Source organism: Nuphar pumila, chromosome 3 (genome assembly GCF_984573655.1).
Source record: "Nuphar pumila chromosome 3, dmNupPumi1.hap1.1, whole genome shotgun sequence".
In the NCBI taxonomy this organism is placed as follows: Eukaryota; Viridiplantae; Streptophyta; class Magnoliopsida; order Nymphaeales; family Nymphaeaceae; genus Nuphar; species Nuphar pumila.
In genome coordinates, this window is record NC_143251.1 from 12,768,984 (window position 1) to 12,785,072 (window position 16,089).

Consider the following 16,089-nt stretch of genomic DNA (forward strand, 5'->3'; position numbering starts at 1 on the left):
AGTGTGTGTGTGTGGGGGGGGGGGGGGGGGGTGTAAAACTCAAATTGGCTCCAGCTTGTTTTTGGACAACTTGATCGAGGAAAGAGTTAAGCTGATCCCAGAATGAATAAGGAGAAATATATTCTGACCAAATGGCCAAGGGATGCGATATGAAATTAGAAAAACGTTTTGGTTAGCATGGCCCCAGTCTATTCTTAGACCGTGTTTGATATTGTTCTTGTAGAGTAAGTACAACTCATGGTTGATCGTACTTATTTGAAGCACGTTATCCTGCCAAAACAAAATCTTGTTGATGATATTCATTTTAAGAAACTCATTTTTATCTCGCCAAAACCAAACTTGTGTTGGGACGTTGCAAGTTCAAACCCCAAATGGTATGGTTGTATAACTGGTAGAGGTCTGCCTAACCCCAGCTTTCTCTGTCAAAAAAAAAAAAGACGATGGATATAAATGCTGTCTTTTAATGCCTCGGATCCCTGATCCTCAGTGATTATAGATCCTGTGTATGATCTGACATCTTAGGATCATAGTTACAATCTGAAATTAGGCAAGTTTAGTGTCTGATTGCTAAAATCTGAAATTAAGGGCTTCCATCCCGTTTCCAAGTTTTCTGGCAGCAGCAATCTTATTTCCAAGACTACTCTTATTTCTGCACTTTTTGGTATTCGAAAGCCTAAATCCAGAACCATCATCGCTGTTTCCTGAGTTATTCCATACAGGAAACCTAATGCCGTATAAAAGTGCCCATTTTCTGGTATCGATTGCTCAAAACTATCACTCCTTGTTTCTGACATTTCCAGATATTAAAAACAAATTCTGCAGTGTATTTTGTATTTCCTTGCTTGACCGCGTCTGATTTACCACAGTAACCTGTCACAGTGATACCGCAATCTACCATCGTGTCGTGTCCCCTTGTATGCTAATGTGAATTTAGTGTAGGGTTGGACATTGGGTCGGGTACCCAACCTGAGAAGGACCGGGCTCTGGGTGAGGTGTAGGGACTGAAATATATGAATATAAAACACTATTTGCGTAAATTATGTCCATTTCTCGGACTTTGAGTTCCGAGGCATTCAAAAGCGCCGGAGGGTCTTTGAAAATGTTTTTACCACTTAGTCATCTACACCATAGTGGCAGGTATCGGTGTTTCTTACCAATAGGGCCTCCGCTTAATAAGTAAAATCCTATCACCCTTCCTACGGACCTCAACTACATTATCTATAAACTCACTACTCATAACAATCCCTACTTCATTCTTATTTCTATTTATTCTTGTATACCAAATCTTATATCTCCGAGGTTCTATCACTTTTGCCTTCTCACCTACCCATTTGGTCTCTTGTAGACACAAAATATCAATTTTTTTCCTACACATAACATCTACTAACTCTACCAACTTACTAGTTAAAGACCCTATGTTTCAAGTGGCTAACCTAATTTTATGGTCTTGGACTAACTTCTTTACCCCCACCCGTCCAACAAAGTGAGGGAACCCTTGCCTATTTGACACCACACCTGGGCGCCGATGTGACGGGTCGCTTTTGGGCGATGACCTAGAAACCCTTGCCCATTTATCTCTGCCTTCGGGCTTATAGAGTACAGCACATCGCTCAGTAGGGAATGCCCCAACAAAATTCTCATATTGGTTCATATTTATAAGGTATGACTAAGTTTTTATGTTCTCTGTCACTGGCCTACCGCAACCCTCCTCCTTTATCCGGGCTTGGGACCGGCAATGTATAACTATACAATTATACACAGGCGGAGTTTCCCTTGCTCTAATACCAATTGATGTAAATCATGCAGACTCGATTTATGAGAAAATCTAACCAACTATGATTATATCTAAAAAAAGCTGAAAATATGAGAAATAACTAAAAAATACGAGAATTTAACCAAAGCAGAGAATAAATTAAAATACTAAATACAATCCTAATTATGAGTTCTCCAAATTATCTTTAGATGTTCCTTACATTTATAAGAAAAGAATTCTAATCCTAATAGACTCCTTGAACTAATAACTCTCTAAGAGATAAAACTTATTCTAATCTAATAAAACTTGGATCTTGAATCTAAGATCCATTATAAAATAATTCAAATATTAAAATATTCAAACTAAATATCATGGGTCTCAAATGATCTGATTAATGAAGTGGACCCGAATATGCATTGCTTTGCTCTTGCATCAGTCTTTCATATTAAAAAAATAACAATATTTTTATAACAAGTTTATGTGTTGATTATGTCTTTTTTTATTTGTTTTCATGTCATTCTTATTCGCTTCTACCCTTATTTCATATTTCTTCCTCTCTCTTTCCTTTTTGTTTCACATGCACTTTCATAATCACTTCACAAAGGTATCCCTAGGGGTGTAACTTGGTTGGATATACCCGATCGGACCTAATGCCGATTTTAGTGGACCCATGGGTTTGTATTGAGTTCAAAATATAGACTCGTAATGAGAATGGGTCGGGTCTTGGGTATTGCAAATGAAGACCCGAACCCGTTTAAACCCTACACGTTTTTTATACCTGACCCAAATGTTTTTCTATATTGTGAAACCAAACTGACCTGATTATGTACTTGAACCCATTTTATTCTTGAACCGATCCAAACCCGAACACGCTTCATACCCAAACTGACCCAAACTCGAATCGATCATGTACCCAAACCCGTTTTTTATGTGTGTTGACTGGATCAAACCCAAACTTATGATACATTTTGAATATGATATATCATTGATGTTTCTTTAGTTCAACTTGAAATGATTGGTTGGTATAAAATTATTATTTTATATTTAGAATTTTGCATTAATTAGAATAGCTAATGATCGCTCATTTGTTAGCATATAATATTTTTGATGAATAGTTGATTCTAGTAATTTACATATTTTTGTGGTAATTAGGTTTAGAATGTCAACCATATCAAGACCCTAGCTTAAATCCGAACCCGTTAAGACCCGAACTCGTTAACGCATATAGGACTACTTTTTCAGCCATACCTAGATCCAAACCCGACCCGAATCAAAATGGGTATATTAAAAACCTGACCCAATACATACCTGAACTTGTTAACCCATGGGTCTATAATGTTTAGCCGCACCCGAACCCAAATTTGAACCTGAATTAGTTTGGGTTAGATTTGGGTCCTACTTTTAAACCCAATTCAGAATCGGGTCTGATCAGACCCGAACTGAACCCGATCCTGCTTCCCATTTCATGTATCCCACTTTCCATTTCATAATACTTTTTAACATTAGTTTCCCTGCTTTTGCTTCTCGTATCCATTGCGTTTCTTGGTAATTGTGGTTCTATTCTACCTTCTTAATTTTTTGTCCGACGCATTTTCTGATTAATCCAATCACATTTCCGCTGGTTTGTTATAAAGCGGTGGACGTAGTCTGGCCCATCATGGTAAACAGCTTATTTTCATATGAAAATGGTCCATTTCTCATAATTTGGTGTGAAACAGCTGGGCTATTCTTATTTGATTTAATGAAAAGGAGGCTACGACATACCTTTCTACATTCATAATTGCGTATTGTTTTGCTTCTATTTTGGATTTATGAAATTTTTGCTTCTTGTAAAGCCTTTTTTTTTGGGATAACGTGCAATCCTGGATTTAGCAATTCTATAAAAAAAAAGTCTAGCTCGAGTGGGGAAATTTGAAAGAATGGTGATTTTGTAAGTGTTTGTTTTTAGAAAAGTGACAATTGTCGGAGCTTATTTGTTCGTAAAAAACTTGTGCCTAACATATTAGAGTTGTAAGAACATTTCCAAAATCTCTTTCCTGGGAAAGTATAGGAGAGGGCAAAGCCCACGACATTCTAAAAAATATGGTTTTTCCCCAAAAAATAAAATCTTGGAAAAAATCTCTATCCCTGCGGGGAAAGGGTAAGTCCACAGAGTTTTATGTTGCCAGGACAATGACCGTACGGCAGGCACAACTAGCACGGCTAGGTTTTTGATCTTGGGGAAGGTTTCTCCGTGTAAATACAAAAAAAACAAACATACATGTGGGGAGCAGCTAGTGTACGCCACCTTGTGTTGGAACGTTGCAGGTTCAAAACCCAATGGTATAGTTGTATAACTGGTAGGGGTCTGCCTAACCCCAGCTTACCTTTCAAAAAGAAGAACATTAGTCTAGTCTCTGGGTGGAAGTTATGGTGTGATGAATCTATTACATGGTCTGGTAATTTTCTCTTCTTTTTTTTCGATAACCGGGGAAAACCACCTCACTCGGGGCTTATTGCTGTAAAAACCCCACCTCCCCTTTGGCCACGAGGAAGTATATACCCAGCTTTGGGTTCGTTACAAGGGATGAGCATCGATGGGTTTTGAAGTTGTGACATATTTTCAGCTTGGTGACGTTCATGACCAAATTTTTTTGATAGGCAAGCTGGGGTTAGTCAGCCCCCCCATGAGTTATACATCCATACCATTGGGTTTTGAACTAAAAACTTCTATCATTGGGGAGAACTACCTCACACTTTTGGAAGCGAGAAAGATGTAGGAAAAGTGATGCAAAATGAAAATTTTGTACGGGTTTTTTACCCTTTCAAACAAGAGATTTTTTCACTGAGAGAGTTTTTCTAAAGGGCAAATTTGGAAGAGAGAAAAGTGATGCTAAATGGAAAATCCATACGGATTTTCCAACCCTTCTAAATGAGAGAGACTTTTTTTTTTAAAAGTACACTTTTTGATAGTAAACATTCCTCCATGAGAAGGGGGTGTAGGAATGTTTCCTATCAAGACAAAATATATTTTTACACTTCCTACCACCCATCTCACCATCACCACCACCCTCTTCCTCTCTCTCATTTTTTCACATTTTTTATGTTTTTCTCATGCTACACAAATAAGCAAAAAAACTTTCTTTTAGAAAACTTTTCATATCAAAAACTCTAATAGACAAAACTTTCTTTTCATACAAGAGTTTTTCTCTCTTTCAAACATGCCTAAAAAGTACTCTTTTATAGAAAACATTCCTCCATGGAGGGGGTGGTGAAATGTTTCCTACCAAGAAAAAAATATTTTTATACTCTCCACCACCCATCTCACCATCACCACCATAATCCATCTCACCACCATCCAACATCTCACTGTCACCACCACCCTCCTCCTCCTCTCTCTCATTTTTTCACATTTTCCTACTCTGTTTTTCTCATGCTACACAAACAAGATGAAAACTTTCTTTAGAAAAAACTTCTCATATCAAAAAACCCTCATAGGCAAAACTTTTTTTTCTCTCTCTTTCAAACGTGCCCTCGGGGCTTATTGCTGTAAAACCCCACATCCCCTTTGGCCACGAGGAAGTACACCCAGCTTTGGCTTTGTTACAAGGGATGAGCACGCACCGGTTTTGAACTTATGACATCTTTTCATCTTGGTGACGTTCATAAGTCTCCCCAATCAATTTTTTTTTATAGGCAAGCTGGGGTTAGGCCGACCCCCACCAGTTATACATCTATATCATTGGGTTTTGAACTTGCAATGTCCCAACCCAAGATGACGTGCACTAAAAACTCCTAGCAACAATACGCCAAAGGCTTCTGATTTAACAATCTCCACTTAGGAACCATGCCACTATGCATGTAAGTCAACATTAGAGGATCAGAATCAATCCAATTGAAGTGTTTTTTGGCTTCTCTAAGGACCCAAGTGCGTTTTTGTTGGATCCAAAGTCCAGTACATTCTTAAATTTTGGGTTGGATAAAAATATGCTTGGGTTATTGGACACTCGCATCAAAGTTGCTCTGGTAAGGTAATTTAACTACTGGTTTTAATATTTAGTTAAAAAAAGAAAACAAGAAACCTAGGACATGTTTGGTTCGATCACATGAGAACCACTCTCTCGTTTGAATGAGAGTGATTCTCATATGGCCACAAATCCCTTGCCCAACCAAACAAAAAAGGTGGTTGATGTGAGAAACTGAATCAAATATGATTTGGTTTCTCTCCACTCGTGAGATTTGAAATCTCATACAAATGTGTGATTTTAAATCATATGATTCGAAATCAAAATTTATTGTGAACTTTGGGACTCTCAAAGCCCCCAACGTCTCTCTCTCCCTCTCAGCCCCGACTTCGTCTACTCGCCAGACTCACCGGAGACCGATTTTGGAGCTTGGAAACCACCATTGACAACCAATCGATGTCCCTTTCTCCACCCCCGTCGGGGGTCGTCTCCGGCAGCCACTTCCTTACCATCTCGAGAATACCACATCTTCTTCTCTTTTTTCTTTTCTTGGTTGCATGATGAAAGTCACCAGAATCTCGGTTCCGGTGAGCTCCACTGCCCCATATATGATCGAACAGGGGCTGTTGTTGGCGAGCTTATGTTTCGATCATCCCCTTGTTCATATTTTTTTGTGTGCTTTCAATCAAGAAGAAGGGCAGCCAAGGGGGGAGCTCTCCAACACCGAAAAAATCAACCGAAATAGGGGCTCGTGCCGGTATGCCCATGCTTCGGCACCTCTTTTTTCTCATCATGCCAACCAAACATGAGAATTGGAATCACATAATTGTGAATCTCATGTAATTTATTCACTTTTGAAAAACACAAGCAAACATACCCCTAAAATCATTCCACCTATACTTTTCTTTTAGTCAATCAATTGAAACTTCATTTGCAGCCATGAGATCGATAACAAGTTACACGACATAGACTATGCAGTAGTACGAGGCACCAAGAGCTCTCTCTCTCTCTCTCTCTCTCTCTCTCTATATATATATATATATATATATATATATATATATATATGTATATATAAGATAACTGGAATATATAAACTAGCAAAATATGTAAATTGATATGCACCGAGATTTTTATAGTTTTTTTTTTAAATTTCACCATACAGATGCAATCTAGTTGCCTGGTATTATAAAACCATATTCTTGGATAATCCAATTACAATGTATAAGGATCTTTTTAGTTTGAAAATTAACTACTCTTCCAAGCAAATGGACCATACCAAATGCATTGTCAGGGTTTGATTTGCAATAAAAACTATGAAAAACCCAATTCATACCAGTTTGCATATTTTGTTGGTTTACATATTCCAGTTTTCCTATATATATATATATATATATATATATATATATATATATATATATATATATGTGTGTGTGATTTTAAGAAAATAATTAATAATATTTTCAATTAGTCAAAACTTTAGTTCATGAATGATGAAAAAAGTATTGATAAAATTTGAAGTTTTTATTTTATAAATTTTCAATTTTAAAATATCTGTGATTAATTTAAAAGCCATAAATAATTAAAATTTCAGATAAGTGCTTTGGCTTCTTAAAATAGTTATTTTATGATACATGGTCCATACAAGTTTAGCCTTTGACTATTTTGAATCACGTAGATAGGGATGCCCTGTCTTGTCTTGTACTGGTTAGGGGCATGCACAGATGCACCGTCCCACCTTGTCCACACATCAAAATATTTTTTGCAAGTGGTGAACAATGTCGGGACTCCGTTGGGTGTGTGTGTTTTTTTGGGGGGTGGGGGGACATCGACACACTGTTTAAGTGTCCATTGGATGCTTTATTTGTTGGATCTTGGTAGGGATCCAGTGTAACTATTGGGTCTTATACATAAAATCTATATTTGGGATCCATGTATCAGATCCAAAATTGAATCCAGAATATATCATTGGATTCTCAAAAGAGAATTCTGAGTCAGAGTAGTGGGTCAGGAATTCTAGTACCCACTTACATAAGTTGGCCTTTGAGTTACGAGCCACTAAAATAGTGGTGAACCCACAACTCATTGGATTATGAGAATTCAATGAAATTGCTAAGGCTGGGAATGACCTACCCAAGAAAGACTACTTAACCCAACCCCTGCCTCTGCAGGAAATATGGATGGGAATCCATAAAATTTCCCCTGAAGTAGGCCGGTTAATCAAAATCTACCATCCCCTTCTACTCGGTTGACCCTCACTTCACACACCGCCAGTCCCAAATCTCAATGATGGTATCAGAGCTCAGTTTTGGTGTGCATAGAAAATCGACTAATAGTTGCTCAAAGATTGACGTGGTGAAAAGTCATCACCAAAAAGCCTAAGAATCGTCGAGTTCGGTCGACGGTGGTGCCTTAGAGAATAGGCTGCAACGTAATAACATGGCAACTGAAGAGAGATTGTCATGGAGGGGAGCCCATCATCAGAAGGGCTTGTCTGTTGGTGGTTCACATTGCCGGTATAAGGCGGCGGAAAGAAAAAAAAATCAAAAGAAAGAAGTGGAGCCCCTTCTCTATCGTCGTGGTTGCTGGAGTCAAATTCAGCTGAGACCGATGGAGCAGCCGAAGCTTGATGGTTAAAAAAAATTTATTGTCCCATCTGGTTTTCTCCAATGCTCAGGGGGTTGAGAAAAACACTTGATATGGCCAATATGCCAAGACCTTTTCCATGAACGCTTGATATCACCAAAGGCCAAGAATGCCAAGAGTCTCAATATTCCTGCAAGCATTTGGATGTCATTCTTTGTCTGCAGATTCAAACATAGTTGTTGTTGCATCAACAAGCTTAGTTGTCATTGCATCTCCACCAGTCAGCAACTTACAACATCAAATTTTAGGCATCTTGAGTTGATCCAACGCCCTCCAAAAATGCACCTCCATGAGTCATTCCCAAGTCATCAAACTGGGGATGCAGCACAACACACTCATAATGAGAGGGATCCTTCTCTTCTCTTGCCTCGGAAGCCTGAGCTATGCACAATCTGTCTTTGATCAAATCCATAATCTTGATGTGTTCGCCTAGAACTCCATGATTCGTGGCTATGCGAGTAGTGACTTCCCATCTAATTGTTGGATCCTAGTATGGATCCACGCCCTAGATCAGTAGGGAGACCATAGCCTCGAAGATGAGAACATAGTGGTTAGAGACGAGGGTGTGCCCACTCTCGCCGCAGAGCACCAAGTGCTCGACGAACTTTCGATCGGAGGCATATTGGATAACACAAACCACGGTGGTAGTGTACTCCTCGAGGTTGTATCTGATGGACATGTTTGATGTCTTCAAGAACGAGCCATCGTAGTCGATCCTGAGCTCGTCGTCGATGTTAAACACCTTCATCGATGCACCGTTGCTGACAAGTGCATAGTAGATCTGCGTGGCCTCGCCCACGTCGTCGCTCTGAAGGTTGATGGACGGGATCTGCGACCCAATATCGAAACAGAGCAGCTGGAGGCAGCAGTGGGAACCACTAGGTTGTTATGCCAAAATCGACGGCAGTGGTCACATAGGAGAACAACGGAGCACTGATGAGCAGCGGAGTCAGCAGAGCTGCAAAGGTGGTGGTGGTCTCCTCCATCGGACGGTTGCCAAAATCCATGGCGGCGACCGCGATGGAAGCTGCGAAAAAAGGGGTGGGGGCAAGAAGCTTTAAAAGTAAGGTTTAAAGAAAATTAAGAACCCTCAGAGGGTTGTGTATGTTCGCCCCCGATGATTCACTGAATCCCACGTCCGTGTTCGGGGGATCGAATGAGCGCCATGTATTCATGCACATGGGGCTCGTATTCCCGTGTATGTTGACATAACTTTGCATCGGACTCTGGTGCTGTTGCAAAGACTTAATCACCCTTACTTGCTTTTCTTGCCCTGAAATGACGGTTCGAGGAAATGACAAAAATATCTTCCATTCAAAAGTTGTGAAACGACGGGTGGGGAAAAGGACAAAAAAGTCCTTCATCCAGAAAGTTTGATGTTAACCATTTAAAGTGGAGACGTTCGCCTGCGCCATCTGCTGTAACAGTTGCTCCCATTATCAACGCAAACTTTGCCTTCGTCTCCAGTCGAGCTTTCCGCCTTGTTTTTTATCCTGTTGTACAACACACTGTCGCCTTCTCGTGCCTGCCTTGTGTTACAAAACATTCCAGTGTCTTCTCTTCATTTCTGCTGTCGTTAGGCATCATGGAAGAAAGCAATGATTCACAAACATTCCAACCAGTGCCATTAAGGCACCGTGAGTAGCTTTTCATCTCATCATGCTATCGATGAAGAAGGCATGTCGTCTTGTGTGCCATTAAGGCATTGTTTGGTTATTGCAGGTAGATCTTGTTATTACGAAGGTTGAAAACTTATCGATATTTGTAAGACGCTGGGACCTGTTGACAAGAACGCTTGTTTGCAGATGCTAGGAAGGGCCTCTACCCCATCAGGTATCCTACAGTCACTCATCATATGCATTGTATCTCAAACCGTTGTATTAGTAACAGACTCTCGTTTTTGTGAGATACATTTTTTTTAGTTAATATTGATTTGTTTGCTATTATGTTCAAGTTCTTCCTTATCGATTTGTAATTTATTGTGCGATATATTTATCGACCTTTTAGATAGTATGTTTTTGTATCGTCGAGTTATAAGTTATAAATACTGAACTGCCGTATCGATTTTCAATATCTGACAAATCGCTATACATATCGTTTTGTAAGATATTATATGTTTTGTAATATGTATTTTTAAGATATTTGTACACAGACTTTGAAAACGTTTGGGTGCAGAAACACATCTTGACACGCATGGCGGGGCGATTTTCGCATGCATATCGTTGCTCTCTCAGCGACTTCTATTGAACTCGCTTTAGAGCCTCGTGGATAATATGAGAGCGTTATCGTCAACACACATTTACGACATGTTTATTTTATTGGCATGGTAAGCGACACGTCGATGCTCAGCATAAGCAAACATCAAACCGCACTTGCTTTGATACTTTCATTCATTAAATCGTTGCTTTGACTTGCGTAACCCTAGTGGTATCCGTTCTTATATGCATCCTGATTAAATCGTAGTAAACCTATGCCGCTTGCTAACGGAAATTGATATATTGCTTACAAAACATTCCACTGTCTTCTTTTATTTGTCGTTGTTGTTAGGCATTAAGGAAGAAAGCAATGATGCACAAACATTCCAACCAGTTCCATCAAGGCGGCGTGAGTAGCTTCCCAGCATCATGCTATCGATGAAGAAGGCATGTCGTCTTGTGTGTCATTAAGGCTTTGTTTGGTTATTGCAGGTAGATCTTGTTCTTACGAAGGTTGAAAACTTATCGATATTTGTAAGACGCTGGGACCTGTTGACAGGAATGCTTGTTTGCAGATGCTAGGAAGGGCCTCTACCCCATCAAGTATCCTACATTCACTCATCATATGCATTGTATCTCAAACCGCTGTATTAGTAACAGACTCTCATTTTTGTGAGATAATATCGACTTGTTTGCCATGTTGCTGTAAACACAAATTGATATATTGCTTAAAACATTATTGAGCTTATCATCAGGTTGTAATAAAGACGATGTAGCTCAATCAATAGAAAGATCTGGAGAATTGAATATCTATACTTATGACCCAACTGAAGAATTGAACATATGCACTAACGATGCACATGAAAAGAATGGTGCAGGCATTAGACCCACTATTGACTTGAATGTTCCAGTGGAAGAAATGCAATTCAATGATGAGGTAGACTACCATGACAGCGCACATAATAAAAGTGTATGCACCAGGAATGTACACGGAAGTACACCTGACTTCAATGTTCCAGGAGAAGAAATGCAATTCAATAATGATCCTGATTTTGATGTCAGTACACTTAATAAAACCGTAGGAACTGAGAATGTACATGGAATTGCACTTGACTATGTTCCTGTAGAAGGAATGCATTTTAATAATGAAGAAGATGCATATAAATTTTACAATGATTATGCCTTAAAAGTTGGCTTCAGTGTGAGAAGGTTTTCTTGGTCAAAAAATGCACAGGGTGTCTTGGTTAGAAAGACATATGTCTGTTCTAAGCAAGGTTGGAAGAAATCAATGGGAAATCCAACTAGGAGCACGCCAGAATCAAAATGTGGATGTCAGGCGAGATTGGTTTTGAGAAGACATCCGAATGGGAAATTTGTCGTGCGTACTTTAATCAATGATCATAATCATGATTTATCTGCATCATTTATGACTCCTATGCTAAGGTCACATCGTAAAGTAACTGTAGCTCATGCTGCAATGGCTGAAATAGCCGATAGCGCCGGCATTGCACCAAGGAAGACATACAATTTGTTTACCCGCATAGATGGTGGTCGCCAAAATGTGCCATTCACACCTTTGGATCTTAGAAACCACTTGAGCAGAAAGAGGACAGATAACATGAAGAACGGAGAAATATGTTGTTTGGTTCGTTACTTACAGAATAAATCAAGCAATGAACATGGTTTCTTTAGTGCAATGCAAGTGGACGCAGATGGATATGCCGTGAATATGTTTTGGTCAGATTCAAGGTCTAGATTAGATTATGAATGCTTCAATGATGTTCTTGTGTTTGATACTACAGTAAAGATTAACACTGAACAGTGGCCATTTGCGCAGTTTGTGGGAGTGAACCATCACGCACAGAGTTGTATATTAGGCGGTGCTTTTGTGTATGACCAGACCAAGGAAACCTTTGAGTGGTTGTTCAGAGTATTTACACAGGCAATGAACGAGAAGCATCCTGAAACTGTACTTACAGATGGTGATCACGCAATTGCGGCTGTAGTGCTTCATGTGTGGCCAGATGCACATCATCGCCTGTGTTTGTGGCATATCTTTCAAAATGCAGCAAAGAACATAGGACACATATTTAATCAGAATACAGGGTTTGACAAACATTTTACAAGGTGTGTACTTCATAGCGTAGACGAGGTCACCTTTAAGTCAGATTGGGACAAAATGATTAAGACATACGACCTTGCTGACTGTCTGTGGTTACAAAATTTATATGCAGAAAAAGAGAAGTGTGCATTGGCATATGGAAGACAATACTTTTGTGCAGGTATGATAAGCACACAAAGAGCCGAATCTATGCATGCCACGCTGAAGAAAAACCTGTATTCATGTTTAACAATGTTTCGTTTCATGGAACAATATGAATTATTTGTAGACGGTCTAAGACAGAATGAGCTTGAACAAGACGTGAAATGCTTCAATACACGACCTCTAACTTTTGGCATGAAAATATTGATGCGACCTGCAGCTCTGTATACACTAACTGTATTTGAATGGATCAAGAAAGAGGTGTTGCATGTCATGAATTGCAAAATAGAAGAACTGGTGCAAACCGAGAATATGCACAAATATCATATTTTTTGTCAGGGCGAAAAGCATCAGGAAAGGCAAGAAGCGCATGTCACGTACAATGTCGACAACGGAAGGGTAGAATGTTCGTGCAAAATGTATGAATTCAAAGGTATCCTATGCTGTCATGCATTAAAGGCACTCAATCAAGAGAAGATACAAGAAATACCTGAGTCTTACATAATGCGAAGATGGACGAGACGCGCGAAGATTGAAATGCTCGTTATGGACAATGCGAGTAAATCTGGTGTTGACGAGAAGTGCCACATAGCCTCCCGTTATCAACAACTGTGTAGGTCATTCATGCATGTTGCTGATTTGGCATCGAGAAGCGAAGAAGGCTATGCATGTGTGAGAAAAGCTGCAACGGAGTTACTTGAAAACGTGGAGTTAATTCACATTAAGTCTGTTGCAGCGAATGAATACCAGTCGAAGATAATGGGATCGAACAACGTAGGTCAAAATCATGTCTCGCTTGACACTCCCGAGAAGTTGCGCCGAAGCGTAAACATTATCTTCAACAAGTCAGTAGTGAACGTTGTTGATTATGATGAACATATTCATGAAGCGCAGGGTATCAAAAGAAAACCTGCCTCTGATCGCAGTCGTCGGAGGGCAAAGGGTGCACTAGAATTGGTTGGCAAGAAAAGGACTAAGAAACAACCAACCCGTAATAAAAAACAACAAAGCCCTTCGAATGAACAAGTATGTAAAACATTATATTGCTTCCCATTGCGTGAAGCTTGTCAAATAGCTAACTCGTGTAATGTCTATCATGCAGCAATACCCTGCAGAAGTACCGACAAACGTTCAAACCTACATTCCTCCCGACCAGATTTCCGACAACGATCGCTACAGTTTTACAAGGCTTTTGGTATATAACGATGTTGCGAGGAGGTATGCATTTCTTGTGAAACTTAATTCAGTGTCTAATATTTTCTCTTTCATGACAGGCTATGATGCAGTCGACAGATAGGTTTGGGACACAAGAATCTCGTGTGGGCTATTAACTTAGTTGTCATGCCTCTTTGCATGACCCGATCTCCACAATGCCGGAGTTTTTGAGAGTTTATAGTCGTTTGTCATTGACCACTTGCGGTTCGTGGTTGAATTTGTTTAAATCGATAGATAGCGGGGTTTTGCTTATGCAGGAAGGCGAATGATGACATCACTGTATGGCGATTTGTGGTTATCGTTGAATAGCGATATGTGGCATCGCAGCGTAGAACGTTGTTGATTATTGTTGGTCTGTCAATCTTAGCGTGATGCGAAGGATTGTTCAAGTGTGCTGCGATGTGTGGCATCGCAGCGTAGGACTGTCAATCACTGTGCTGTGATGCCACAGATCGCTATTCAACGATAACCACAAATCGCCATACACCTCCAGTCAACTTCTTCTCCAGCAAATCTTTCGCGTTCCCGACACCTCCACTTGCCTTTTGAAGTCATTATTATTATCTTGTTTAAAGTTGTATCCATATATTATAAATAAAAGGCTACTCAATGTGTATTTTTCAACGGATACCCATAAATGTTTGAGTTGTCGTACAATATTCATTGATCATGTTGGTTGAGCAGTACATCTTTTAGGTCATAAATAGTCGCACAAGCACTGGAAGGTGTGTTTGTCTTCTACTTCGTGAACCAGCAACAACCAAACCGACGGTTCCTTCATAAACCTGGAGATCCGCCCTCGAACATAGAAATTGTAGTCGGTGAGGCAGACGAAGACAGCTACACGACCAACAATGGCGAATCATGGGTATATTGTCTACACATAGTCTACATGTTCAGCAAAATTCGTCTCTTTTATGCGTTTTTTGCGATTTGTTTTTGTGTACTATATAATGTAATTTAAATATCGGTCGTTGCAATGTCCGCATTCATTTCAGTCAAACATCCACCGACGAAGTTGGGCAAAAACTTAGTCAATCACTCCTGGAGGACATCAACCGAATGCGCAGTGAATTCGCACAATGTAACATGATCAGTAATTTTGTTAGTATGAAACTAGTAGTAGTTGTCTATAAGCGTAAGCCATGTGTACGTATGATTAATACAACACCATATTTGCTGCAAACAGACTATATCTGATTTCGTAAATTATATTAAAAGCAACGCACCAAGCCAGACTGTGAGCGTCGTCAGCCCATATTTCATGGTATATCGGTTGTATTTTATGTTGCCTTTCATTATTGATTTAGTCCAATTGATTCGTATGTTAACGTTGGTGTTAGCAATGTTTCTTTCGGTTTGCAGACTATATTACGATGTTTGCCATACTCCAGTGGATTTCAAGACGGCAAACCTTATTGGGTTAACGGTAATCACTGCAGAGACCTTATGACAAGTGAAAAGGTAAGCAAACAAACCTACAGTGCAATATTACAGCGTGATAGTGGTAACAACATTTTTTCGATCTATTTACAGATATTGATTCCTACACTCTGGCAGTCTGAAAAGCATTGGGTCTTATACGTGATGGATTTACGCAAAAAACAACTATGGTGTTACAATTCGTTGGAAGTTGACAATGGTTTACGGCTAGACATTTCCCATCTCGTAAGATTCCATCTATATGAGTATCGTGTAGTGTACTGGGGTCATGAATTTACTTTCGATCGCATTATTCTTAGATCGGTTTCCTCATAGCCATTTTGGGAGTCTATGTCAGCGAGTGGATCTATCGCACGGCATACCATGCTCCTTTACAAGATAATGGCGTTGATTGCGGCGTATTTGTAATGAAGTACATTGAAGCGATATACAATGGTGCAGAACCTTGTTTCGACGTTGTATGCTATTCCTTGGCCTCTGTTATTGGGAATTAAGGGCATGTCTATTGCTTCTAGTTTACAATCTGTTTTTGCAGGTTGATATACCCGGATTCCGCGAAGAACTCTGCAAAAAGTTGACGTCCTTTCTAATTTCGGAGGAGAAACTAACGGAGGCGAGGATCTAAAAGGCTTG

The 16,089-nt window shown here is 39.6% G+C and overlaps 1 protein-coding gene across 1 annotated transcript; it reads right to left on the reverse strand.

Moving 5' to 3' along the window:
* Positions 1-8,845: 8,845 nt before the first annotated feature.
* Positions 8,846-9,347, reverse strand: LOC149842011 (arginine decarboxylase-like). Its single transcript, XM_090000571.1, has 2 exons — positions 9,255-9,347; positions 8,846-9,169 (listed from the first exon to the last, which is right to left on the reverse strand). Exons 1-2 carry the CDS (start codon positions 9,345-9,347, stop codon positions 8,846-8,848), a joined length of 417 nt encoding a protein of 138 aa, XP_089856697.1.
* Positions 9,348-16,089: the final 6,742 nt, after the last annotated feature.